Here is a 26260-nt window from a genome sequence, read left to right as displayed (position 1 = left end):
TTGGTTGAACAATTTGTATATAATTGTAACTCAAAGGGCTCTCAGAAATTCTTGGTGGGAATGGAGGTGGTGAGTGCTATATAACTAAGTGAGGGTGAGAATACAATCTTTTATATAAGGTGTTCTCTCATGAGTTTGAGATAATTAAAGAGGGAACACATATCACTAGTACAGTCACAAACAGAAGCAAAAATTCTAGCACCTCAACTAGTATTTGATAATAAACTGTTCATCCAGAATATGAATATGTTAATACTTTATTTATTTAAATTTCATTGAAGTAGAGTTGATGTACAGTGGTATATAAATTACAGGTATACAATATTATGATTCACAGTTCTTAAAGTTTATACTCCATTTATAGTTATTACAAAATATTGGCAGTATTCCCCATGTTGTACACTATATCCTTGTATCTTATTTTATACCTAATAGTTTGTACCTCTTAACCCCCTATCCCTATATTGCCCCTTCCCCCTTCCCTCTCCCTGCTGGCAACCACTAATTTGTTCTCTATATCTGTGAGTCTGCTTATTTTTTTGTTATATTCACTAACTCGTTGATTTTTTAGATTCCACATATAAGTGATATCATACAGTATTTGTCATTCTCTGTCTTACTTATTTCACTTAGCATAATGCCCTCCAAGCCTATCCATGTTGCTGCAAATGGCAAAATTTCTTTTCTTTTTTTGGCCATGCCAAGCAGCTTGCGGGATCTTAGTTTCCTGACCAGGGACTGAACCCGGGCCATGAGCAGTGAAAGTGCTGAGTCCTAACCACTGGACTGCCAGGAAACTCCCCAAATTTTCATTTTTTTTAATGTCTGAGTAGTATTCCATTATGTTTATATGTATATATATCACCTCTTCTTTATCCATTCATCTGTTGATGGACACTTAGGTTGCTTCCATACCTTGGCTATTGTAAATAATAATGCTATTAATATTGGGGTGCATATATCTTTTCCAATTAGTATTTTCATTTTCTTCAGATATATACCCAGGAATGGAATTGCTGGATCATATGGTAGTTCTATTTTTAGTACTTTGAGGAACCTCCATACTGTTCTTCATAGTGGCTGCACCAATTTACATTCCTACCAACAGTGTATTAGGGTCCCCTTTTCTCCACATCCTCTCCAACATTTGTTATTTGCAGATTTTTTCTTTTTTGATGATAGCCATTCTGACAGAAGTGAGGTGACATCTCATTATTGTTTTGACTTGCATTTCTCTGATGATTAGCAATGCTGAGCATCTTTTCATGTGCCTGTTGGCCATCTGCATGCCTTCTTTGGAAAAGTGTCTTATTCAGTTCTTCTGCCCATTTTTACTTGGATTTTTTTTTTTATATTGAGGTGTATGAGCTGTTTACATATTTTGGATATTAACTCCTTATTGGACATATCATTTGCAAGTACTTTCTTCCATTCAGTAGGTTGTCTTTTTGTTTTATTGTTGGTTTGCTTTGCTGTGCAAAAACTTTAAGTTTAATTAGCTCTCATTTGTCTGTTTTGGCTTTTGTTTCCTTTGCCTAAGGAGACAGAGCCAAAAATATATTGCTGCGATTTATATCAAAGAGTGTTCAGCCTATCTTTTCTTCTAGGATTTTTATGGTTTCTGGTCTTACATTTAGGTCTTTAATCAATTTTGAGTTTAGCTTTTATATGGTATGAAAAAATATTCTAATTTCTTTCTTTTACATGTAGCTGTCCTGTTTTCCCAGCACCACTTATTAAAGAGACTGCCTTTTCTCCCTTGTATATTCTTGCCTCCTTCGTCGTAGATTAATTGACCATAGTGCATGAGTTTATTTCTGGGCTCTCTATAGATTTATTTGTTCCATTGATCTATGTGTCTGTTTTTGTGCCAACAATTTCTAATTAATTGTCATTGTTTAAAAATTGTGAGATTCCCCAAAAAATCAGAAAAAAATTGTAACACTGGGTCCACAGATCCCAGTAGAACTGAGTAGAGGTAGCTCCGTATAGATGGGCATAATCTTCCGGCATACCATCAACTAGACTCCCTACTTGCCCACTGTGGACCTTGAGTATGAGATCCTCTCATTTCCAAGATGAAAAGAACTGCAGTCCACAGAAGTTTCCAGAGGCTGCCAGCTAGTTAAGAATAGCAGAGCTGATATCATAGTTAGTATCTTAAGGAGTCCTTCTACCAGCAGGATAGGAGGTATTTTTCACTCAGGTGGGCATTTTCAAGCAATAATTCCAAACGTGATAAACTGCCTTGTCCTCAAACAGCCTGGCCTGATAGCACTGCTTAATTCACATTTAAATTACACTGGGAACAAATACATTTCACAATGTTCAGCTCCAGGTTGCAGAGAAAAACACACTAATAGAGCTCTGCAATTACAAGTAATTTTTCTCTGAATCCCTCTCTTTCTCTCCCACTCTGGATTAATGACTGCCTTCACAAAGAGTCCACATGAGCTTTCAGAGCCAAAGGAGTAAACAGGAGGACATGCATTAACGTGGAGGGCTGGTTACCTCCCACGCCTGAGTACAGAGCTTTTAGAAATGGAATTTTTTAGATGATGTGCTTCTCCTACAAATATCAGGTGAACATAACGTCTGAGGCAGTGGGTGTTGGGTAGAACAACATTCGCATTAGTCATGGAATAAATACCCAGAAGTAAAGAGGGAAAGAAACAACAATCCAATTCAACCAAGCAGTGGAGCGCTTACTATGTGCCAGGCATTTGTGTACAATGCTTTCACAGGTTTTAGTTTATTCCCTTTGCACAACTCACAAGGCTGTGAGCAGCAAAAAATTTAAAAAATTAAAAAATAAATAAGGAAGGAAAGACAGTATTGAACCCACATTTTTTGATTCTGGGTTCATCTTGTTGATGTCAGGAGGATCTGGGGAAGAATCCCAGATCCAGTGATCCGAGTGTGTGACCTTAGGTTAATTATTTAACCGTTCTGAGCTTCATCTGTTCCTTGTCTGTTAAATGCCATATGCTATGTGCACAATACACTTACAGTTTTTTTTTTCTTTCAATTAGACTCTGTGATTCCTCACTGGGGTTACTAATATTGAATATAATTTAAAAAGTACTGGGGGTTGGTGTTAGAAAATTTGGATTCTAGTTCCCACTCTTTCCTTTCCTACTGAGACTCATAAGGAAATTATCTGGTTTTTTCAATAATTAGAAAAACAACATTGCACATGGCAGTATAATTGAAACTGTATTAAAGGTTATAAAATGAAAAGTGGGTCTTCCCTCCCCATTAAACAGCCAGTGCCTTCCTCAGAGGCGATGCCTATTAACATTTACTTGAATATCCTTCTAGAAGAGTTTTCTATTATGTATATACAACCACATACACACACACTCTAGCCCTCAAATGGGAGCGAATTTAAAATAAGACTTGGAGATATGGTGTTTTGGCCCGTATCACCTCATTATTTTAATGTAGCTAGGCCCATACTGATAGTCAGGTAGGTAATTTCCAGTCTTCTGTTGATAGTAGAGATAGTAAATATTTATGGATTGCTTGGAAAGTGCCAGGCCCTATTCTATGTACTTTATATGTATTAACTCATTTAATACAACCGTCCTGGATAGAAACTATTATTATCATCCATTTCACATCTGAGGAAAACGATGCCCAGAGGACTTGCCCCACAGACACACAACAATTGGGAGAGGTAGAATGAACAATGCTGTAACACATCCTTTCAGAGTTTTGTGCACATTTGTCAGAATATGGCAAATGATGGCGCTTAAGAACAGCAGCAGTGTAATCAATTTGCATTTTTGAAAGATCAATATAATAGCAGGGTGGAGAATGGACTCGTCTTATAACACCTGTCACACTCTGCCGTGCATTTTTTCCCCTCTCCCTTGTTAAGATTATGAGCTTCTTAAAGGTGGGCACTCTGAGCCCCAGGGCTTAGCACTGAGCCAGGATATTGCTGACCCTTGATAACATTTGTGAATAATTAGCATTGAAAACTAAGGAAGCCTTCGATGGGACTGGTATTTGGTATTTGGGCTGGGTTTTAAAGGGTGAATAAAATTTTGATAGGCAGAAAATGTGTCTTCTTTGTGTGAAGAAACAACAAAGGAATGACTACATAGGATGTTTGAGGGAACAGCAAACCGTCCAGGCTGTTTGGAGAAAGGGTGCATGGTGTGATATGCTCACAGAGGAGACTGGAAAGGAAATTTGGAGGCAGACATGAAGGATTCTAATGCTATGCTAAGTTTGTGAGATCTTTTCTAGGCCACGTCCATTTAACCTGAAGGACAAAACAGATGAGCATCTATGAATGCACCCACATAGACCCACAATACTGGTGTCAAATAGTTAAATTTTTTGAATCTTAGTTTATAAAATTGTATTTATCTCCATACCAGGTGTCTTTCCTCCACTTTTTCACTTCCGACATCAAACGGATGGCAGGTTTGTCAGCGTCAGTAGCCTGAAAAAAACATCATATCGGTGCAGTGGGCATATTTTCAGTTTTCATTTATTTTAATCCTCACCAGCTCCCTGAATTCACTCTCTTACATATTTATTTTTCCAAGTTCTGGCCCTGTGGGTCCAGGTTTATAGATGTAGCTTATAGATGTACTATTCACATTCATTTATATGCAAACATACCTCTCAGTGGATTGTGTTACATTTCTGTTAATCTTGAATTTCATGAAGTTACATAGATATCTGACAACATATATTATTTTAAATACATGCTAACGTTTTCGACACTTGATTGTTGATCCTAGCAAATGTATGTAATAAAATTCAAATTAGAAATTAGTTCTGCTAGCCACTCTTACTATGTGTCAGCACTGCCCAACAGGAATATAATGTGAGCCAAAGATGAGCCACAAATACAATTTAAAAATTTCCAGTAGCCACATTTAAAAAAGTAAAAAGAAATACCAAATTAGTATGTTATATTTAACCCACTATATCTAAAATATTATCTCAACATGTAATAAATATTAAAAATTATGAGATATTCTACCTTCATTCTTTTTGTAATAATGTATGATATATTTACAATACATCTCACTTTGGTCTAGCCATATTTCAAGTGCAGAAGTTACATAAGGCTAGAGGCTACTATATAGTGCAAAAATAGAAGCTATAGGTTCCAGCTCCTTTGAATAACTCTATTATCTCGAAGAATGGTTAGAATGGTTTATATCTTTCCTGCTCCAAGCAGTAATAATGTAAAGCTTCTTTCTTGCTTGTAATTATTTTTGGGAGAGCCCTACTAAGTCTCTAGGCATAAAAGATTCCAACCATATAATCCCTTCAGGGAAAAGTTTTCCAACACCCCATATAAAATGCTCTCTTCCCTGTTTCTAAACCACCCTGTGCATTTTGTAATTGTCAATTTGCTTCTTTGCCTCCCTTCTGGATTCTAGGGAGGCTCTGAGAAAGCTTCCTTTTCCACATCTGTATAGCACAAATAGAGAACAGAAAAGCCAATTCACTTGTCCTTGGACTAGTCATCTTAGAAAGGAAGTACATCATAGTGGTTAAGAGCACCGACTCTGGAGCAGAACACCTGGCTTTAAATGTTGGCTCTGTCACTTACTGGTTTTATAATATTTATCTGTCTGCAAAATGGGCATAACAGCATCTGCTTCATTGGATTGTTGTGAGGATTAAATAATATAATGTAGAACATTGACATGTAGAAAGATTATATAAATATTTGCTCTAATGTAATGTAGAAACACTGGCACGTAGATAGACTGTATATATATTTGCTATAATTTAAAAATATTTTTTACTAAGCATTACTTGCAACATTAAATCTCCTCCTTCCCCTTTCTAAAGGGTAGTATTTGCCACTTAGTAATCCTGTTCATCTACAAAGAACAACAATGAATGCATATATTTTTTCAAGGAAAATTCACCTGGAAAATAGCCAAGATAGAGTGTTTTCTTTTAGAAATGGAATTACTCCATTTGGGATGTTAGCTAAGAAATATTTTTTAAAAATGGACTATATTAAAAAGCAATATGGAAGAACTACTTAGGTATTTTCTAGTGGTTGAGAATAATTGCTTTGAAAGTGAATAGGAAAAATTTAAATACCTATTTTAAAGTATCCACTGAATGAATTTTCCAAGCTCAAAACTCTGACTCTGCTACTATGAGACAGATGTTTATGATTCCTTCTCAACGATGTACTTCTCCCCTAAAAATCAAGTTATAAGAAGCCATTTTTAAAAAACACATTTAAGTTGTTCAATAAATACTTATCCAATATTTTGGATATTTTATGGGGAAAAAACCCCACCAGACTGAAAGCCTCCCCCATTCCCCTTAACTGAAAAAAAAAACCCAAAACTTGAAGACAAGAACATGTATAGATATGGATTCCCTCACTCAAAAAATTATGTTCATATATGAGACTTCAAAAAAACTCTCTTAAGGAGAAGTTTCTCAGATTTCAAATCCCACCTGTTTCTCCCCTTACCTTCCATCCCACTCCCCATTCCCTATATCCAATACTTGTTGAGGAAGGACTTTTGAGGCAGCCAGAGGCCGAGGTTTGCTTTTCACTACCTACCTCCAAAACAGCAGCAGAATGAGCAAGCAACCTCTTCAAAGATGCCTGGAGTTCTTCTGGATGTCAGTCCAGGAAAGGTGATGGATACAAACCAGCTCTGCATTGCAGGGACCCATGAACCAGCCCCACCCCCAACTGGCTAATTTCAAGAGGGCAGGGACATCAGTGTGAAAAATTCTTATTAGAAATCTTCTCCAGATGTGACTGGCAATGGATAATGGGTAATGCAATGGGTGTTCTTTGTTGTTGTTCAGTGAAAAAGAAATTATTACAGCTGATTGCATGCAGGAAAAGCTTTATTAAGTCACGGAACTGTTACAATTTTTTTAAACTGCAGTGTAGAATACTCAAACATTTTTAAATGACTTAGGAAACAATTGGTATATATTTAGTAAGCAAATTCCACTATCACAATTTTCTCTGCTCCCACCCTCAATGCTCAACTATAGAATATTCATTTATTTATCATGTCTCACAGTCATCTGTCAGAGATTTTGTTGCAAAAACTTGTCTCTTAACAATTACATACACAATGGGAAGATATGATCAGACATTTACAGGACTTGAAATGTTTAAGAATAATACACAATAATAGGATTACAAGAAGGGCAGTGACATCTTTCAATTCATTTTGCTATTTCCACTCTCTTTTTTAAACATTAATCTCTCAAGTCCGTCCAAGTCCCATCCTTTAAAATGCATCCTGTTCCTTTTTCCTCTCCTCCTCAAATGTCCATATTTTAACAATTCGAGTTCTCTTGCCTGGGGAAAAGAAAAGTTACTAACTCACAAGGGACATTTATTGACATCTAATTGTTACAACCCAAACCACAGCACAAAAGTCAGTCATGAACGGGTGACACAGCACAATGGGGTCAGTCCATGTTTTCAGCACACTGAAGGAGAAGAGGGTCGGGCTCCTTAAGGCTCCGGGTTCACATGATGATGCACTTGCCCAGCAGCTTCTCGGCGGTCTTGGGGATCTGGGATTTCTTCTGGGGAGGCTGGGCGCTGGCGGCGGCAGCGGCGGCGGCGGGCTTCTTCTCGAAGTTTATCAGCATCTGGAACAGCTCCTGCACGTTGATATTCATCTTGGCGGAGGTCTCCAAGAAGGCGCAATTCCACTCCGACGCGTAGGCAGCACCTTCCTTCTCGCTCACCTCCCGGTGGCTCTCATCACACTTGTTGCCCACCAGGATGACGGGGCACTTTTGCGGGTTGTTGCCTTTGAGTTGACGGATCAGCTCATAGAGGGGCTTCAGCTCCTCCAGGGTTTGCTTCTTGGTGACGGAGTAGACCAAGATGAAGGCGTGACCCCTGGCAATGGCGAGGCGCTGCAGGCCCCGGTAGCGGCGGCCGCCGGTGGTGTCGGTGATGTGCAGCGCGCCCGCCTTGTGGCTACAGCCCAGCGCCTGGCGGTAGGTATCTTCGATGGTCGGCAGGTACGCCTCACGGAAGTTGCCGCGCACCCACCTCTGCACCAGCGCGCTCTTGCCCACGCCGGCCGAGCCGAGCACCACCACGCGGAAATCTCTGCTCCTCCTCTGGGGCAGGCAGGTACGGATGACGATCACGGTAGGCAGAGGCCGCAGCCGCTTCATCAGCCGTTCCTTGAGGCCGAAGCAGGAGTTGCCCATGGCTGGGTACTGGCGGGGAGATGCGTGCACACCTTCTCTGGCACTCGGCCAGCAGTGAGGGAAGCCTAGGCAGGAAGAGAGAAAGAGACGAAGAGTGAGCGACGGGAGTCTAACCCGGAATGGTGTCTTGTCGCAGCGCCTGCCTGGCCCGCCGCTCCCTGGGGACTGGGGGCGGGGAGGTGGGAGGGGTGTCTGCCTCATCTCGCTCCCTAACCCCACCCTCCTCCCACTTTCCTCCTCCCTCCTCTGCGGCGAGCCCGCCACCCACCCCACGCACCTATGGAAGGCAATGCAGGCGGGGAGGAGGGCAGGCTCGCCCAGCACCTCTTCCAATGATACCTTACTGTTACTTTCGCGGTGGCTACGCACCCATTTTTATTTCATTTTTATTTTTCACGCCACACTACTCCACTCTACAGAATGCCGCAATAACGGACAGCTTGCCAACCCTTAAGACACGCACGTCTAAGCGATGTTACCAAACATTTTCTCCCCAAATAAGCCCTTTTTGTCTTCTCTCCTTCGGTACGAAAAATTGTGCGCGTCTCTGACATGGATCGATCACTGCGGGTAAGGTTAGGTTGCTGCAGACATCGCTATCCAGGGTGTGGTCACGGGGGCAGCGAGGGGCGCCCAGGGAGACCACAGAGTCCAGGATTCGTGATGCTAACAGAGACCCCTTACCTGCAGCAACTGTCCCCAGGTACCCGCTTCCCTGACAACGCACCCACCGGTTTCCACCCCACGATAACCCAGTCTGGTTCGCCCGCTATGCCGCGCGTTCATGTGCCCGAAAAAAAAGGCGGAAGATAGCTTTTACCTCTTTCCGAAGCAGGAACCTCGCGGCAAATTCACTCCTTGCCGGGGTGGGCTTTGGCCGCGGTCGTAGCGGCGGCAAGTAATTGCGTAACCAAGCTCCGAGCTGCAGCTGGCGACCAGCGCGCTTGGAGGCTCGGGGCGAAATGCTCCAACGGGGGGACTGAGGCTGGTTAGCCAGAGCCAGGGGGCGCAGGCTGGGAGACTCCACTTGCATGGCTCACGGAGGGGGGATTGGGCTATGAGGGGCTGACCGAACCCAGACGCGCCCCCCACGCAGTCCCCCCGGCGTCCCCCACACGGGTACCCACAGCCCGGGCAGGGGCGGGGGTGGGAGGCGGTCCTGCGTTCACAGGCGCCCGCCCATTGAGGGGGCTCTGCTTACAGCGCTGGCGATGCAGGCATTTCTCACCTACTGCATTCCTCACCACTTCTGTGCTTTTGCCCCCTGCGGGGTTAACCTTTCCCAAGCCTCGCCACCTTCTTTTCACTGCGGAATGGCCAGTTAGAATTCTTCCCGCTACTGGGGCCAGACACTTCACCGCATCTCATCCACTTCACTTAGTAAACATTTGTCCAGCGCAAAACCCAGTTTCTGTCTTTGTAGGGGAAGACCAACAGAAGTCTCTTCTGTTACAAGAGACTTCGGAACCTGCCGCCGGTTGGATTTCCTGTTGCATAGACATGTGCTGTGTTTAAGGGTTGAGGGGTGTCCTCTACACCCAGCGACATTAAGCAGTTATCACATCCATCATCACTATGTGTACAATACGTCTCATTTAGTCATCATCACAAAAACCTCATAAGAGAATCGAGACTGGAATGTGGGCAACCTTCTAGGAGCAGAGAGCGACCCCTGGCTGGCAGCCAATAAGAAAACATGGACCGCAGCGCTAGCAACTGGATTTTTCCAACAACCTAAATGAACTTGAAGGCAGATTCTTCTCTACAAACTGCGCATAAGATCAGACTGCCAACACTTTGATTTTATCCTTAATTAAGCAGAGAATCCAGTTGAGCCCATCCGGACTTCCGACTTACAGAATTGTGGGTTCTGCGGTTGGGAGTCGTTTTAAGCCACAAAATTTGTGGTAGTTTGTTACACAGCAAAAGAAAACTAATGCAGCAGGTAAAATTACTTGTTCAAGGCTACAGGGCTCATAAATGATGAACCTAGGCCCAAAACTAGTTCTCCTCACTCCAAGTCTTGTTCTTTTTCTGATATTATCATTCTGTGTCATTAAGCTGATACACTATATTTTACTCACTAGTGAAAACATTTTTATAGCTTTTCTTTCTTACCCAAAAGCTCATGCGTGTTAGGTAGAGATCAAGAGCACACGTTTTAGAGGCAGAAAACTAGGTTTAGAATGTTTGTGGGTTTTTTCCCTTTTCCTTCTTTTGAGTACATCTTAATATGACTTTGAGCTGTGGGGTCCTGGAGAAATTACTTTTCTGTAGAAGGGGAACTGATACCTGCGAGAAAGAATTGTGGGGAGGATTCAAGGAGATACTGCCTTAAGACTAATTAGAAGGCATATAGAATGCAATAGGTAACATAAATGACAGCTACTAACCTTCACATAGTAATACAGAAGTCTGTATACACATAATCCTGTAGTCTTTGAATATTTTAAGAGTGGCTTTTTGGAAGTGGCAATGATCTTTTTATTTAATCCAAAGAAGAGCAGATTTCAGTCTGGAAAACAGCAGGTCTGGGGGTAAATAAGTTGATAGAAGAACTTGGGTCAGGGAAGAAGTAGGGTGAGAATTCTAAGCATTAATGAAATATTTGCACATTCCTCCTAAACCACAAGAATCACTCTGTCCGTTGAAATTAGGGCAACTACAAAGTCTTTAGAAATGAGAAAGACTAGAAAAGAGGCTCTGGAAACTGAAACTGACAGGCATCCATTTACCCCAGAGCAGGCTACTTGGTGCTTGACAAGTTGTCCTCTATATTGGGGGGTAGTTCTAATTATTAGTGAAGTTTTCTTAGTTTACCTGTCACTCCACCCACTGATTCTAGTTTCATCTTCTGGAGTCTGGAACTGCATTGATCAATCTGCTCCCTTGGATAACTTTATATCGTTCCAGCCATTTGAAGACAGTTATGTCCCATCACTAAGTCATTCATAACATTGGAAGTGGCCTGAGGACCATCTAGCCAAGCCCTTCGTTTCGGTGATGAGGAAACTGAACCTCAGAGGCCACGTCATGCCCCGACTCCTGACCAAGCTTACTCTTCTCTTCCTCAGCCTCGTCTTCTGTTTGAAAACAACTGTTCCTTGGAGGGTATGGGTGTCTTTTTCTCCACCACTTTTTAGATTTTTCCAATTTTTATAATGCACATTTGTTTTTTTTTACAGTAAAAAAAAACCTAAAAACTAAAAATACACGTTTTAAACACAAAAAAACAAAAGGAAAGAGGCTCCTGAAAACACTGATATGGAAGATGAATGAAGGTGCCTCTGAAGGCAAGACATTTAAAACAAAGAAACACCCAAAAAGAAGATGAGAAGCAGAAGGTGGAGGAGGAGGAGGAGGAGGAGGAAGAAGAAGATGGAAAAAAGCTAGGGGGTGTGGAAATATATATTCCAAAGCTAAAGCCTTTAAATGCCAGAGAGATGAAATTAAGAGATTATAAATAGAATTCACAAGGAATGATGGAAATTTGAAACCATAGCTTCTACATCCAAACCAAGTCTTGCACCTCAAAAGTCAGTATAAAATATCTCACCTTAAGAGCCCTAGCCCAGGGAACCAGCACTGTGGTGGGCCAGAAGTGTCAAAGGAATGGGCCATTGAGTAGAGTTCCCTGTGCTTTACAGTAGGTTCTCGTTAGTTATCTATTTTATATATAGTAGTGTATATATGTCAATCTCAATCTTCCAGCACATCCCACCCTCCCTTCCCCCTTGCTACGTGTATAACTGATGCACTTTGCCATACAGCAGAAACTAACACTACATTGTAAAGCAACTATACTCCAATAAAAATTAATTTTTAAAAAAAAGGAATGGGCCAGACCAGAGTTCTGGAGCAAATATTGGCTAGTTAGGATCCACAGTTTGGAGATATATCAGGGAGAAAAGACAATTAATTGAAACTAACACTGAGATGAAACAAAAGTTGGAATTATCTGACAAAGACTTTAAAGCAGCCATCATAAGAATACTTCATCAGGCACTTACAAATTTTCTTGAAACAAATAAAAAATAAAAACATTCAGCAAAGACCTAAATAGACGTTTCTCCAAAGAAGACTTACAGATGGCCAAGAGGCACATGAAAATATGCTCAACATCGCTAATTATTAGAGAAATGCAAATCAAAACTACAATGAGATATCACCTCACACCAGTCAGATTGGCCATCATCAAAAAGTCTACAAACAGTAAATGCTGGAGAAGATGTGGAGAAAAGGGAACTCTCCTACACTGTTGGTGGGAATGTAAATTGGTACAGCCACTATGGAGAATAGTATGGAGGTTTCTTAAGAAACTAAAAATAGAGCTAGTGTATGATCACGCAATCCCACTACTGGGCTTATATCTGGAGAAAAACATAGTTTGAAAGGATACATGCACTCCAATGTTCATTGCAGCGCTGTTTACAGTGGCCGAGACATGGAAGTAACCTAAATGTCCATCACCAGGTGAATGGATAAGGAAGATATGCTACATATACACAATGGACTATTACTCAGCCATTAAAAAGAAAGAAAGAATGCCATTTGCAGCAATGTGGATGGACCTGGAGATTATCATACTAAGTGAAGTAAGTCAGACAGAGAAAGACAAATATCATATGATATTGCTTATATGTGGAATCTTAAAAAAAATGATACTAAATGAACTTATTTACAAAACGGAAACAGACTCACAGACTTAGAGAATGAACTTATGGTTACCGAGGGGAAGGGTGGGATGGGGAGGGGTAGACTGGGAGTTTGGGATTGACGTGTACACACTGCTATATTTAAAATAGACAACCAGGGACTTCTCTGGTGGCACAGTGGTTAAGAATCCGCCTGCCAATGCAGGGGACATGGGTTCGATCCCTGGTCTGGGAAGATCCCACTTCCTTGGAACAACTAAGCCTGTGTGCCACAACTACTGAGCCTGCACTCTAGAGCCCATGAGCCACAACTACTGAGCCTGCATGCCACAACTACTGAAGCCCATGCACCTAGTGCCTGCACTCCACAACAAGAGAAGCCACTGCAATGAGAAGCCCACACACCGCAACAAAGAGTAGCCCCTGCTCTCTGCAACTAGCAAAAGCCCGCGTGCTGCAACGGAGACCCAACACAGCCTAAAATAAATAAATATTTTTAAAAATAAAAAATAAAATAGACAACCAATAAGGACCTACTGTATAGCATAGGGAACTCTGCTCAATACTCTGTAATAACCTAAATGGGAAAATAATTTGAAAAAGAATAGATACATGTATATGTATAATTGAGTCACTTTGCTGTTAAACCCGAAACTATCATAACATTGTTAATCAACTATACTCTAATATAAAATAAAATTTAAAAAAACATTCAGCAAAGAAATAAAATGTATAAAAAGTATCTAAATGGAAATTATGGAACTGAAAAATACAATAACAGAAATTTTTTAAACTTTCTGAATGGTCTTGATAGTATAATGGAGATGACATTGGATGAATCAGTGAACTTGAGGGAGGATTAAAAAAATAAAATTTACTCAATATAAACAAGAGAGAGAAAACAGAATGGGGAAAAAAATGAACAGTCTCAAGGACCTGTGATACAGTAACCAAAATCCCAACATCTGTATCATCAAAATCCCATAAGGAGAGGAAAAAAAGTCTAAATGAGTATGGGAAGAAATTACGGCTGAAAATCTCCCAAATTTGGCAAAAGACACAAACTTACAGTTCCAAGAAGCTGAGCAAACCCCACCAGGATAATTCCAAGGAAATCCATGCCAAGACACATAATTGAATTCTGAAAACTGAACACAAAGAAAAATTCTTGAAAGCAGCTAGAAATAAACAATATATTACCTGTCAGAGGAACATTATTTCAGATGATGGCAGATATCTCATCTGAAACCACAGATGCCAAAGGAAATGGCATGACATTTTTCAAGTACTGAAAGAAAAGAACTGTCAACTGCAAATTCTATATCCAACAAAATGGTCCTTCATGAAAAAAGACATGTTCAGATGAAGAAAAACTAAGAGAATTTGTTGCTAACAAACCTACCCTTAAAGAGTGGCTAAAGGAAGTTTTATAAACAGAAAGGAAAAGATAATTTGGGACTTCATAAAGAAAAGTAGAATATCAAGAGAGGTAAAAGAAAAAGTAGGGGTAAATATGATAGACAATCCTTCTCATAAATTTTTACAATCATGATGATCAAAACAAAAATTATAACACCTGATACTCAAGGCAATGATATTAAAAATTAGGGAAGGCAAAGGGACCTGAATAGAAGTAAGGTTTTCATACTTCACTCAAATGGTAATAGATTATGATGTCATATATGCATATTGTAATACCCAAAGCAATAACTTTCTATACAAAGAGATATACTCAAACACACTAAAAATAAATCAAAATAGAATCCTATAAAACATTCCAGTAACCCACAGGAAGGTGATAAAAGAGAAACAGATGAAAACCAGGAAACAAATAATAAAATTACATACTTAAGTTCATATATATCAAGAATCACCTTAAATGTAAATGGTGTAAATACACCAATTAAAAACGCAGATTGGCAGGGTGGATAAAACAAACAAACAAACAAAAGAAACACAAGCCAACTGTATGGTGTTTGAAGTAAGAAGAAATTCACTTCACATTCAATGACATAGGTAGGTTGAAAATAGAATGATGATTTTACATAGTAAAACAGAATATATGGAAACCAGAATTTTAAAAAACACAGTATTATTTACACTCTATAGAAAAGTTAATACTTTGTGTATAATTTACAAAACACATAAATAGTCTGAATGCTGAAAATTATAAAATGCTAATAAAAGAAATCAAAGAAGCCTAAATAGATGGAGAGACACAATGTGTTCATGGATTAGGAGACAATTTAGTAAAGATGTCAGTTCTCTCCAAACTGATCTATAGGTTTAATGAAATTCTTGTCAAAATCCCAGCAAGGATTTTGTAGGCATAAACAAGTTGATCCTAAAATTTGTATGAAAAGGCATAGTATCTAGAATAGCTAAAACACTCTTGAAAAAGAAGAATAAAGCGAAAAGAATCACTCTTCTTGATGTTAAGGCTTACAATATAGCTACGATAATCATGGAAGTGTCATATTGGTGGAGGGATAGACATATAGAACATATGGAACAGAACAGAGAACCCAGGAGTAGGCCTACACAAATACAACCAACTGATTTTTCGATAAAGATGCAAAAGCAATTCAATGCAGGAAGGATTGTTGTTGTCCTTTCAACAAATGGTGCTAGAGCAATTGGATATCCATAGACAAAAACAAATAAGCAAACAAAAAAGTCAACTTAAATCCCACACCTTATATAAAAATTATCTTAAAATGGAAATGGACTTAAACATAACATGTAAAAATACAAAATTGTTTTTTTGAAAAGAATATCTTCAGGATTTAAGTCTAAGGAAAGAGTTCTTAGACTTGATGCCATTAGCACAGTCCATAAAAGGAAAATTTGATAAATAAAAGGAAAATTAAAAACTTTTATTCTGTGAAAGACCTTGTAAAAGTAATGGAAAGAGAAGGAATACACTGGGAGCTATATTTGCAGGCCACATTTTTGGAAAACGACTAGTATGCCAGAAATATAGAACTCTCAAAACTCAATAATACAAAGTCCAATTAGAAAATGGACAAAAGACATGAATAGACATTTCACTGAAGAAGACATACAAAGAACAAATAACCATATGAAAAGTTTTTTAACATCATAAGCCACTAGAGGAATGCAAATTAAAAGCACAATGAGACAGTGGAATATTATTCAGCCATTAAAAAGAATGAAATAATGCCATTTGTAGCAACCTGGATGGACTTGGAGATTATCATACTAAGTGAAGTAAGTCAGACAGAGAAAGACAAATATCATATGATATCGCTTATATGTGGAATCTTAAAAAAACTGATACAGATGTATTTATTTACAAAACAGAAATAGACTCACAGACATAGAAAACAAACTTATGGTTTCCAAAGGGAGAAGGGGAGGGAGGGATAAATTGGGAATTTGGAATTAACAGGTACACACTACTACATATAAAGTAGATAAACCACAAGGACCTACTGTATAGCACAGGGAACTACATTCAATATCTTGTAATAACCTATAATAGAAAAGAATCTGAAAAAGAATATATATGATATATATACATTAGTTATATATATATTCATTTGTTATAAAATTAATGATGCAACTAAACATACAACCCAGTGTACATACCTAATACTACTAAACATACATACCCAGAGCTCTTGGGTATTTATCCCAGAGAAATTAAAACTTATGTTCACACAAAATGCACACAACTTTATGTGTGAATTTTGTACACAAATATTTACAGCAGCTTAAATCATAGTAATAAAATACTGAAAACAACCCAGGCATCCTTCAGCAGGTGAATGGTTAAACTATGGTACATCCATATCATGGAATACTACTCAAAAAAAAAAAAAGAGAGCGAGAGATAGAGAATTATTGATACAGGCTACAATTTGAATGAATCTCAAGAGAATTATGGTGAGTGAAAAAAAGCCAGTCACCAAAAGTTGTATACTCTATGAAACATTCTTGAAAGAAAATTATAGAAACGGTGCTAGTAATAGGGCTTAGAGATGAGGGAAGGGGCATGGAAGAAAGGTGGGTATGCTTGTAAAAGGGCAACAGGAGAGATTCTCATGGTGATGGAAATGTCCTGTATCTTGACTGTGGTTGTAGATATGCAAACCTATACATATGATAAAATTCCATAGCATTAAATGCATACACAGATGAGTACAAGTAAAACAGGGGAAATCTGAATAAGAGCAGTGGATTGTATCAATGTTAACATCTTGGTTGTAATATTGACTACAGTTTTGCAAGATATTACCATGAGGGAGACTAAGTTACTCAGGCTTTCTCTGTATTATTGCTTACAATTGCATGTCAGTCTTCAGTTATCTCCAAGTAAAATAATTAATTTTAAGAGGCATTTGCAAAAAAGCCAAAAACAATACATCTCTTGTGGCTCCCTGTTGCCTACAGAATTAAAGTTCAAACTATTTATCTTCAGATTTCCAGCTCCCTGCAAACAGATCCCAGATTCCCTTTCAAATCTTACCTTCCACAAGTCTACACACACTGGCTTAACAACTGGATATTCTTGGGAGTTCCTGTGTCTGCTTTTCCACTCAGTTCATCCTCCAACCCCATCCCCTCATCCACATGCCCCAATCCTGCCCTCCTTCTAGGTTCACCTCCAAATGGCACATCCAGCTGGAGGGAATCCTTCCCTCTGAGTTCCCACGCACCTTTTACCTTGTGTTATAGCTTTGTATATACTTGTTTTATACTCTCCACAAAGCTATGAGCTTTTCTCAGATGGAACTGAGATTTATTTATCTCTGATTCCCTCACAGATGTTAGTAAGCACTGGCATATAGCTCTCAGAGGTGACCAGGATGGTGTGGGGTAATGTAGATTCTATCAAGAGGGGTAGAAGTCACTGTAGGAGTTCCCAGCTCTCGAGCCAGCTGACTTCTCTCCAGCTGTGGTTCCACCACCTGATTATAATTTGGCCTTTAATTCTATCCTTAATATCCTCAACTGATAATAGGGAAATACATGGCAAGTGCTGACATGTTAAAAGCACCTTCCTCAATACCTGGCAACAAGTAGACACTCAAAATGCAGCTGGAGTTTGGAGACCTGTTCTCCAGTTCCTGTTTGCTCACATACCGCTTGTTTGGCCTGAAACAAATAACTTGTTTTCCTTTTATATTCAGTTTCTTCATCTGTAAAAAGGGGTCAAAAGTACCCCTGTTTGAAGTAAGATTAATTGACTTATGTGTGTAAAATTCAAGCAGGGTATTGCTTGTGGAATGTGAATAAGCTAACATCCATTTGAGTCTTTGCTATGAGCCTAATATATTACATGTGTTTATTCATTTGGAACTTATGAGTCCATGAAGTGGAACTAATACTGTCTCCATTTTACAAATGAGGAGACTAGGCATAGAGAGATTCACTGCATGGTAGAGACTAGGAATTCTGGCTACCTTTCGGACTTGTGTATTTCACACCATGCTGCCTCTCTAGCAGAAACAGGTGGTGATGTTTAGGACCCTCAAAATCATAATTTGGGGAATCTGTTTTCTTTTCATTTCTTTCTGGGTTCTTCCCCTCTTTTAAGCTCTGTAGACAACTAATGGCAGTTGCGTTCCCCATCCTTCACCAAAAAATAGTATCTTCTTTACAGTTTTTATTTCTAAGATCAGTGTTACTTCAGACTCTCTTCCTTTATCCCTGCAAGGATCTTCTCCCATTCCTATGACTTCTATCCCTAGCCTGACTGCTTTCTCTTAGCACCCTGATGCTATAAACAGCTCCTTGTTCATAGAGACATTAGCTCCTACCTCATAAAGAAAGGAGGACACCAGATAAAACTCCAGCAGCCCCTAGCCCACACATATCCTGCAGCATTTTCTCTTTTCTCCATCCAAGGCTGATGCCTTCATCTGAGCCCTGGAGTGCTTTTCAACCTGTGGTCCCAGGATCACCTGAATTGGCATCAGCTGGGATGCTTGTTAAAAATACTCAACCCAACTTACACGATGCTACATGTCAAATTTTTTCAATTAAAAAAAAAGTACACAACCCACACCTACAGAATTACAGAATGAGAATCTATGGGTGATACCTGGGGGTCTGCATTTTAACAAGGCCCTCAGGTGATTCTGATACAGAAGAAAGCTTGAAACTACTTGAGCACCTTGCTTGATCCATCATCACATCTCTAACCTAACAGAATGAGTGAAGGGGGGTCAAAAGGTAAAAAGAAAGAAGAGATAACAACAAGAAAAAAGAAACACAAGAGGAAAAGCAAAACTGGAGGAGAAAATTTTGAGCATGATTTTGAATATGTTGAATTGGAGATGCCTGTGGGACACACAAGAGACTATCTCTAGTACTCAGTTGGAACTATTGAATAGAACTCCAGGGAAAGATGGATATAAATCCACTATACTTAAAATGGATTACTTATAAATATAAATATATATATATAGTTATATCTTCTTTATCTACTCTGTCTCTGTATTTTAATTGGTATATTAGACAATTCATATTTAATATGATTATCAGCAGTTAGACAGATTTCATGATTATAGCTCCTAAAACAAGAACTGGAAACCATGGTTTGCAATGGATTTCTGTGCTTCTTCCAGATTCAGGAGAGAAAATTTTAATACCAAAGTGTCGACATTTTTGGGATATTTCAATGTTTTAGGCAATTTTCTTAACTTCTCTATCCTCAGTCTTCTCATCTGTAACATTGGGATAATAGTGGTATCCTACTCTATAAAGTTCTTGTGAGTAAATAATGAGTATTTCATGAGTAAATAAATATAAATGTTTGGGACAGTGTCTGGACATAGTAATCACTCAGTAAATGTTAGCTATTCCCACTTACAGGGACAATAGGGCTAAATATTTAAACAAATAAAACGTGTACAGGTTGGAAAGGAAGAAATAAACCTGTCTTTGTTTGAGGGTTACATGATTGTCTATGTACAAAGTCCCAAAGAACTGACAAAATAAAAAACCCATCTGAAATGGGTAAATGACTACAGCAAGGTCACAAGATACAAGGTAAATGTACAAAATCAATTGCTTTCCTTCATACTAACAATGAACACTGGAACTTGAAATTATTAACACAGTACCATTTACATTAGCATCAAAAACCTTGAAATATTTACATATAAATCTATCTAAATATATATAAGATCTATATACATAGAAATAAAAAAATCTAATGACAAAAGTCAAAAAAGATCTAAATAAATGAAGAGATATTCTGTGTTCGTGGATTAAAAGACTCGATATTGTTGTCAATTCTGCCCAACTTGATTTATAGATGCAACATGATCCAAATTAAAATCTGAGCAGCCATTTTGTGGATATCAAATAAACTAAAGATTATATGGAAAGGCAAAACAAACAAACAAAAAACAAAACTAAATAGCCAACACAATACTGAAGAAGAATAAAAAGTTGAAGGACTGCAATTACCCAACTTCAAGACTTACTGTAAAGCTATAGTGATCAGCATGGCATGGTATCTGTGTGTTCTGCTATTGTTGGATAAAGTATTTTATAAATGTCAATTAAGTCTAGTTGATTAATGCTGCTGTGTCAGTTCAACTGTGTTATTACTCAGTTTTTGCCTGCTGGATCTATTAATTACTGAAGGGGTATTCAAGTCTCCAAATCCGTAATAATGGATTTGTCTATTTCTCCTTGCTGTTCTATTAGTTTTTGCCTTGCATGTTTTGATGTTCTGTTGTTAGGTACACACACATTAAGGATTGCTATGTTTTCTTGGAGAATTGACTCCTTTATCATTATGTAATGACCCTCTTTATCCCTGATGATTTCCCTTGTTCTGCAGTCTAATTTGTCTGAAATTAATATAGCTATTTCAGCTTTCTCTTGATTAGTGTTACTATAGAATATCTTTCTCCATCCCTTTACTTTTAATCTATCTGTGTCTTTATATTTAAAATGGATTTCTTTTAAATATATATATATAGAGAGAGAGTTGGATCTTCTTCTTTATCTACTCTAACAGTCTCTGTATTTTAATTGGTATAGTTAGACAATTCATAGTTAATGTGATTATTGGTATGTTTGGTTTAATATCTACAATGTTTTGTAGCTGTTTTATATTCATTGTACTTGTTCTTTGTTTATGTTTTCCCTCTTTTTCTTCCTTCTCTGGTTTTAACTGATCATTTTGTATAATTCCATTTTCTCTCCTCTTAGCATATCAATTTATAATATACATTTGTAACAAATTTAAGTCCACTTTCAAATAACACTTCAGATGAAAGACAGGTGACCTATAATATTCCCAATTAATCACTCTCATCCGTTATAAATTTATGTCATTCATTTCATTCATCCATATGCTATAATCACCTAATGCATTGTTACTATTATCACTTTGAAGTTATCTTTATCAATCAATTTTAAAAAATAAAAAATTTTATTTTATTTTTATTTATTCCATCTCTAATGCCCTTCTAGTCTTTATTTAAATCTGAAATCTGAGGAAAAGCTTTAGAGAACATGCTGTCTGGAGAGAACCTTGAAAGGAGAAGAGGCTATTGGGGAAAAGATGGACAGAAGAATGATGCCAAAATGGCACAGAGCCAAGAAAGCATCTATGGATGAAATAGTAGTTGAATTGGAATCCCTCCTAAAAATCATCTGTGGTTTAATTACCTCATTTCCTAGGTGAGTAATCTGCCCAAGTTTACACAGCTAGAAAGTTGCAGAACTGGGATTCAAACCCAGGAAGAGTGACTTCAGCACCTATTCTAACCACAGAAGGACGTAAGGACTTGCTCAAGGTGTCTCAGCCAATCAGACACAGCCAGGACAAGATCTTAGTCCCTGTCTCCCAGACCCTCACCTTCCATTCTCCCTCAGGTACGCATCCTGAAACACAATTAATACTCAGAAATACTATGGGGATTTTAGAGAGTTAACATAGTTTTCTGGGGTTAACATAGTTTTGTGGGGTCAAGGTTAAAAAAGGAATCAGAAATGATATATCCTCAGGAGGCAGAGAGGATTTGTAGAGTTTCACTCATTACAGCTTTGAATAAGATACCAGCATAGTCTTCTTTTTTTTTAACCTTCTTTTTAAATTTTTTAACATGTTTATTGGAGTATAATTGCTTTACATTGTTGTGTTAGTTTCTACTGTGTAACAAAGTGAATCAGCTATACGTATACATATATCCCCATATCCCCTCCCTCTAGCATCTCCCACCCACCCTCCCTATCCCACCCCTTTAGGTAGTCACAAGGCAGACTTCTGAATGAAATGAGCCAGAATCCTTCTTTGGAAACTTTCCTAGACAATCAGGTCTATGTAAGTGAATACTTATACCCTAGGCCCAAGGGAATGCACCAACCAAATGAAGGCTCCTTGAGGAGGGGGTTGGTGGGAGGAGAGTGTCAGACACCACAATGGGACTGACAGAGGAGGTCTTTCCTTCTTTCTTGGAGTATTACAGGTAAAAGATTATGTATTCACATAACAACAAGGATGGGTGTTAAAAACATAGTGTTCACTGTAAAAAAGTAAGAAAGTGGGATTACATAATTACATAATTATATAAATTAAAGATATATGCCCACAAAACAATATTACACATTTTGCAGGAACACATACATACAAGATACATATTAACACATTAGAATAGTTGCATATGGGAGGCAAGGAAATACAGTGAGCTATACAGGACATATATATATATATATATATATATATATACATATTACATGTTTACATTTCTTATACATACTTGATTTATATAAGGATATATATAATTTTATCTCTTTATATAAATCGTGTGTGCATGTGTATATTACAACCCTGAACAATGATAAGGTGCTTGAGGGAAGCATCTGTAAATGACTCATTTTAGAAACCCTCACAGTTCCTGGTTTATAGTAGGCAAACAAATATTTCTGAATGAATGGCTTCATTTTCAACTTCCCCAATGTTCTGAGCAGTACCTGCCAGACAGAGCAAAGACCTTTCTTCCCAACATCGCCCTTGCCCCTGCTCCCCGTTCTCTCTGTGCCACCAAGTTCTATTAAAGTAGCAGGAAAGAGCTGCCTACAAAGAGAGGACTAATTATTAAAGAATGAAAATAATTATCCCCATTAAAAACAAGAAGCACATTTTATGCCCCTTTTAAGTAAAAAAGTTTAGTTTTGCAGCGTATTCCCCTTTGATGTTGTCCACGTGCACAGTGTTTCCACTGTAAAATACTCATTGCCTAAACAAAAGCATTCTTTGTACAAGTCCATAAAGAGAAATAAGTTTTTGCCCCATTGTGTTATTTCAGCAGGACTGTGAATGCTATTTTTTTGTGGAACCCAATGGTATATACTCCTTGTTTCACTGTTTTCAAACAAAATCATGTTTCTGCTAGTTAAACTGAATTCAGCAAGACTGAATTTTTAAAAGGACTTTAAAATATTATAACAGTTTTAGATTCACAGAATTATCACAAAGATAGGAAAGAGAGTTCCCATATACCCCACAGTCAGTTTCCCCTATTATTAACATCTTACATTTGTATGGTACATTTGTCATAATAAATGAACTGATATTGATACATGATTATTAACTCAAGTTCATTTTTTATTAAGATAGCCTCATTTTCTTTCCTAATGTCCTTTCTGTGTCTCAGGATCCCAGCCAGTTTACCACATTATATTTAGTTATCTCCTTAGTTTCCTCTTGGTTGTGAGTTTCTCAGACTTCCCCTGTTTTTGATGACCTTGATAGTTTTGAGGATTATTGGTCAGATATTTTGAAGAAAGTCTCTCAAGTGGGGCTTGTCTGATGTTTTTCTCATAATTAGACTGGGGTAATGTTTTGGGAGGAGGACCACAGAGGTACAGTATCATTCCCATCATACCACATCAAGGGATACACCATCAACATGACTTATCACTGTTGACATTATCCTTGATCACCTGGTTGAGGTGGTGTCTCTCAGGTTTATTCACTGTAAAGTTATTCTTTTTTCTCCCTTTCCATCCTATACTTATAAGCCTGCTTTTAAATGTTAAGACTAATTAATGAAATTCCAGAGGCTGGTCTTAAAAGTGAAGTCTTGGGCTTCCCTGGTGGCGCAGTGGTTGAGAGTCCGCCTGCCGATGCAGGGGACACGGGTTCGTGCCCCGGTCCGGGAAGATCCCACATGCCGCGGAGCGGCTGGGCCCGTGAGCCATGGCCACTGAGCCTGCGCGTCCGGAGCCTGTGCTCCGCAACGGGAGAGGCCACAACAGTGAGAGGCCCGCGTACCAAAAAAAAAAAAAAAAAAAAAAGTGAAGTCTTTACAATTAGCAAAAGGATTCTCAGAAAAGAGCGAGAAGAGGTTTCCCTTCCCCTGTACCAACTGTGGGAGAGCTGTTTCCTTCTGACTCATTAAGATTGCATGAAGAATCTGATTTGGTAAAGCTTTAAATTGACAAGACTCACAAGAATGTTACTTTTGTTTTCCTGTACAATATGGAGATGTGAATATATGTAACTTTCCAACTGGTTCTGCTCTTTGCTAATGTACATTTGTCCTTGGCCACATAATGTGAGAATACGGTAACATAACATAGAAATAATGTAGGAATCAAATGCAGAGATTAACAAAGGACTATGAGAATATTGGAAAAAAGAACAATTTCAACCAGGCAACCTGAGGACAATTTCATGAAGGGTAGGACATGTTGAGTATGGTTTTAAGAGATAGAGGAGGCTGAAGGAACATCACATGCACTAATGGAAAAGGAAAAGACAAGGCATGGGAAATGGAGAGCTCTAATATCTAAGCACACAGAATGGGCAGAACTTTTATACTAGGCTAAAGAGTTTGCACTTTATTCTATGAGCATAGGTGTGGGGGACATTGAAATTTGGGGGTAAGGAGAGTAATATGATCATGTTTGAGTTTTAGAAAATTAACTGGCAACTGTTTAAAGGAAATTGGAAGGATAAAAACTTAGAGAAAAACAGCAGTTATAAGGGCTTCCCTGCTGGTGCAGTGGTTAAGAATCCGCCTGCTAATGCAGGGGACACGGGTTCAAGCCCTGGTCTGGGAAGATCCCGCATGCCACGGAGCAACTAAGCTCCGTGAGCCACAACTACTGACCCCGTGCTCTAGAGCCTGTGAGCCACAACTACTGAGCCCACATGTCACAATTACTGAAGCCTCAGCACCTAGAGTCCATGCTCCACAAGAGAAGCCACCGCAATGAGAAGCCCACATACTGCAACAAAGAGTAGCCCCCGCTTCCTGCAACTAGAGAAAGCCCATGCACAGCAGCAAAGACCCAATTCTCACAAAAATAAATAAACTAATTTTTTTTTTTAAAAAAGGAGAGGAGCTTCAAGACAGCGGAAGAATAAGACGCGGAGATCACCTTCCTCTCCACAAATACATCAGAAATACATCTACAACTCCTGTAGAAGTTGTGGAACAACCCCAAAAGAACACCTACTGAACACTGGCAGAAGACCTCAGACTTCCCAAAAGGCAAGAAACTCCCCACGTACCTGGGTAGGACAAAAGAAAAAAGAAACAACACAGACAAAAGAATAGGGATGGGACCGCACCAGTGGGAGGGAGCTGTGAAAGAGGAAAGGTTTCCACATACAAGGAAGCCCCTTTGCGGGCGGAGACGGGGGAAGCTTCGGAGGCACGGAGGAGAGCTCAGCAACAGGGGTGCGGAGGGCAAAGCAGAGAGATTCCCGCACAGAGGATCAGTGCCAATCAGCACTCACCAGGCCGAGAGGATTGTCTGCTCACCCGCCGAGGCGGGCGGGGGCTGGGAGCTGAGGCTCGGGCTTCGGTCGGATCCCAGGGAGAGGACTGGGGTTGGCTGGGTGAACACAGCCTGAAGGGGGCCAGTGAGCCATAGCTAGCCAGGTAGGGGTCCGGGAAAAAGTCTGGAGCTGCCGAAGAGGCAAGAGACTTTTTCTTGCCTCTGTTTCCTGGTGAACGAGGGGAGGGGGATTAAGCGCGCCGCTTAAAGGAGCTCCAGAGACGGCGCGAGCGTCGGCTATCAGTACGAACCCGAGGAGGGCCTGAGACGCTAAGGCTGCTGCTGCTTGCCACCAAGAAGCCTGTGTGCAAGCACAGGTCACTCTCCACACCTCCCCTCCCAGGAGCCTGTGTAGTCTGCCACTGCCAGGGTCCCGTGATCCAGGGACAACTTCCCCGGGAGAACTCACTGCGCGCCTCAGGTTGGTGCAACGTCACGCCCGCTTCTGCCGACGCAGGCTTGCCCCGCCTCCCTCCCCGAGGCCTGAGTGAGCCAGAGGCCCCAAATCAGCTGCTGCTTTAACCCCGTCCTGTCTGAGCGAAGAACAGACGCCCTCAGGCGACCTACACGCAGAGGCGGGGCCAAGTTCAAAGCTGAAACCAAGGAGCTGTGCGAACAAA

The 26260-nt window shown here is 39.5% G+C and overlaps 1 protein-coding gene across 2 annotated transcripts; it reads right to left on the bottom strand.

Moving 5' to 3' along the window:
* Positions 1-6846: 6846 nt before the first annotated feature.
* On the bottom strand, positions 6847-26020 carry DIRAS3 (DIRAS family GTPase 3). Of its 2 annotated transcripts, XM_067006028.1 has the most exons (4): positions 25625-26020; positions 13930-14008; positions 9026-10720; positions 6847-8270 (listed from the first exon to the last, which is right to left on the bottom strand). In XM_067006028.1, the coding sequence occupies exon 4, from the start codon at positions 8203-8205 to the stop codon at positions 7504-7506; it is 702 nt and encodes a 233-aa protein (XP_066862129.1). In that variant the 5' UTR covers positions 8206-8270; positions 9026-10720; positions 13930-14008; positions 25625-26020; the 3' UTR covers positions 6847-7503. The 2 variants fall into 2 exon arrangements, with proteins under 2 accessions (XP_066862129.1, XP_066862132.1); XM_067006031.1 differs by lacking the exons at positions 13930-14008; positions 25625-26020 and having other exon boundaries at positions 9026-10497; positions 10599-10720.
* Positions 26021-26260: the final 240 nt, after the last annotated feature.

The sequence above is a fragment of the Kogia breviceps genome, chromosome 1 (assembly GCF_026419965.1).
Source record: "Kogia breviceps isolate mKogBre1 chromosome 1, mKogBre1 haplotype 1, whole genome shotgun sequence".
Taxonomy (NCBI): domain Eukaryota; kingdom Metazoa; phylum Chordata; class Mammalia; order Artiodactyla; family Physeteridae; genus Kogia; species Kogia breviceps.
This window is presented reverse-complemented; position numbering and strand designations above follow the sequence as displayed.

Bases quoted from the DNA above. Each gene is read 5' to 3' on its own strand.
- DIRAS3 (XM_067006028.1), bottom strand. From the start codon at position 8,205: ATGGGCAACTCCTGCTTCGGCCTCAAGGAACGGCTGATGAAGCGGCTG.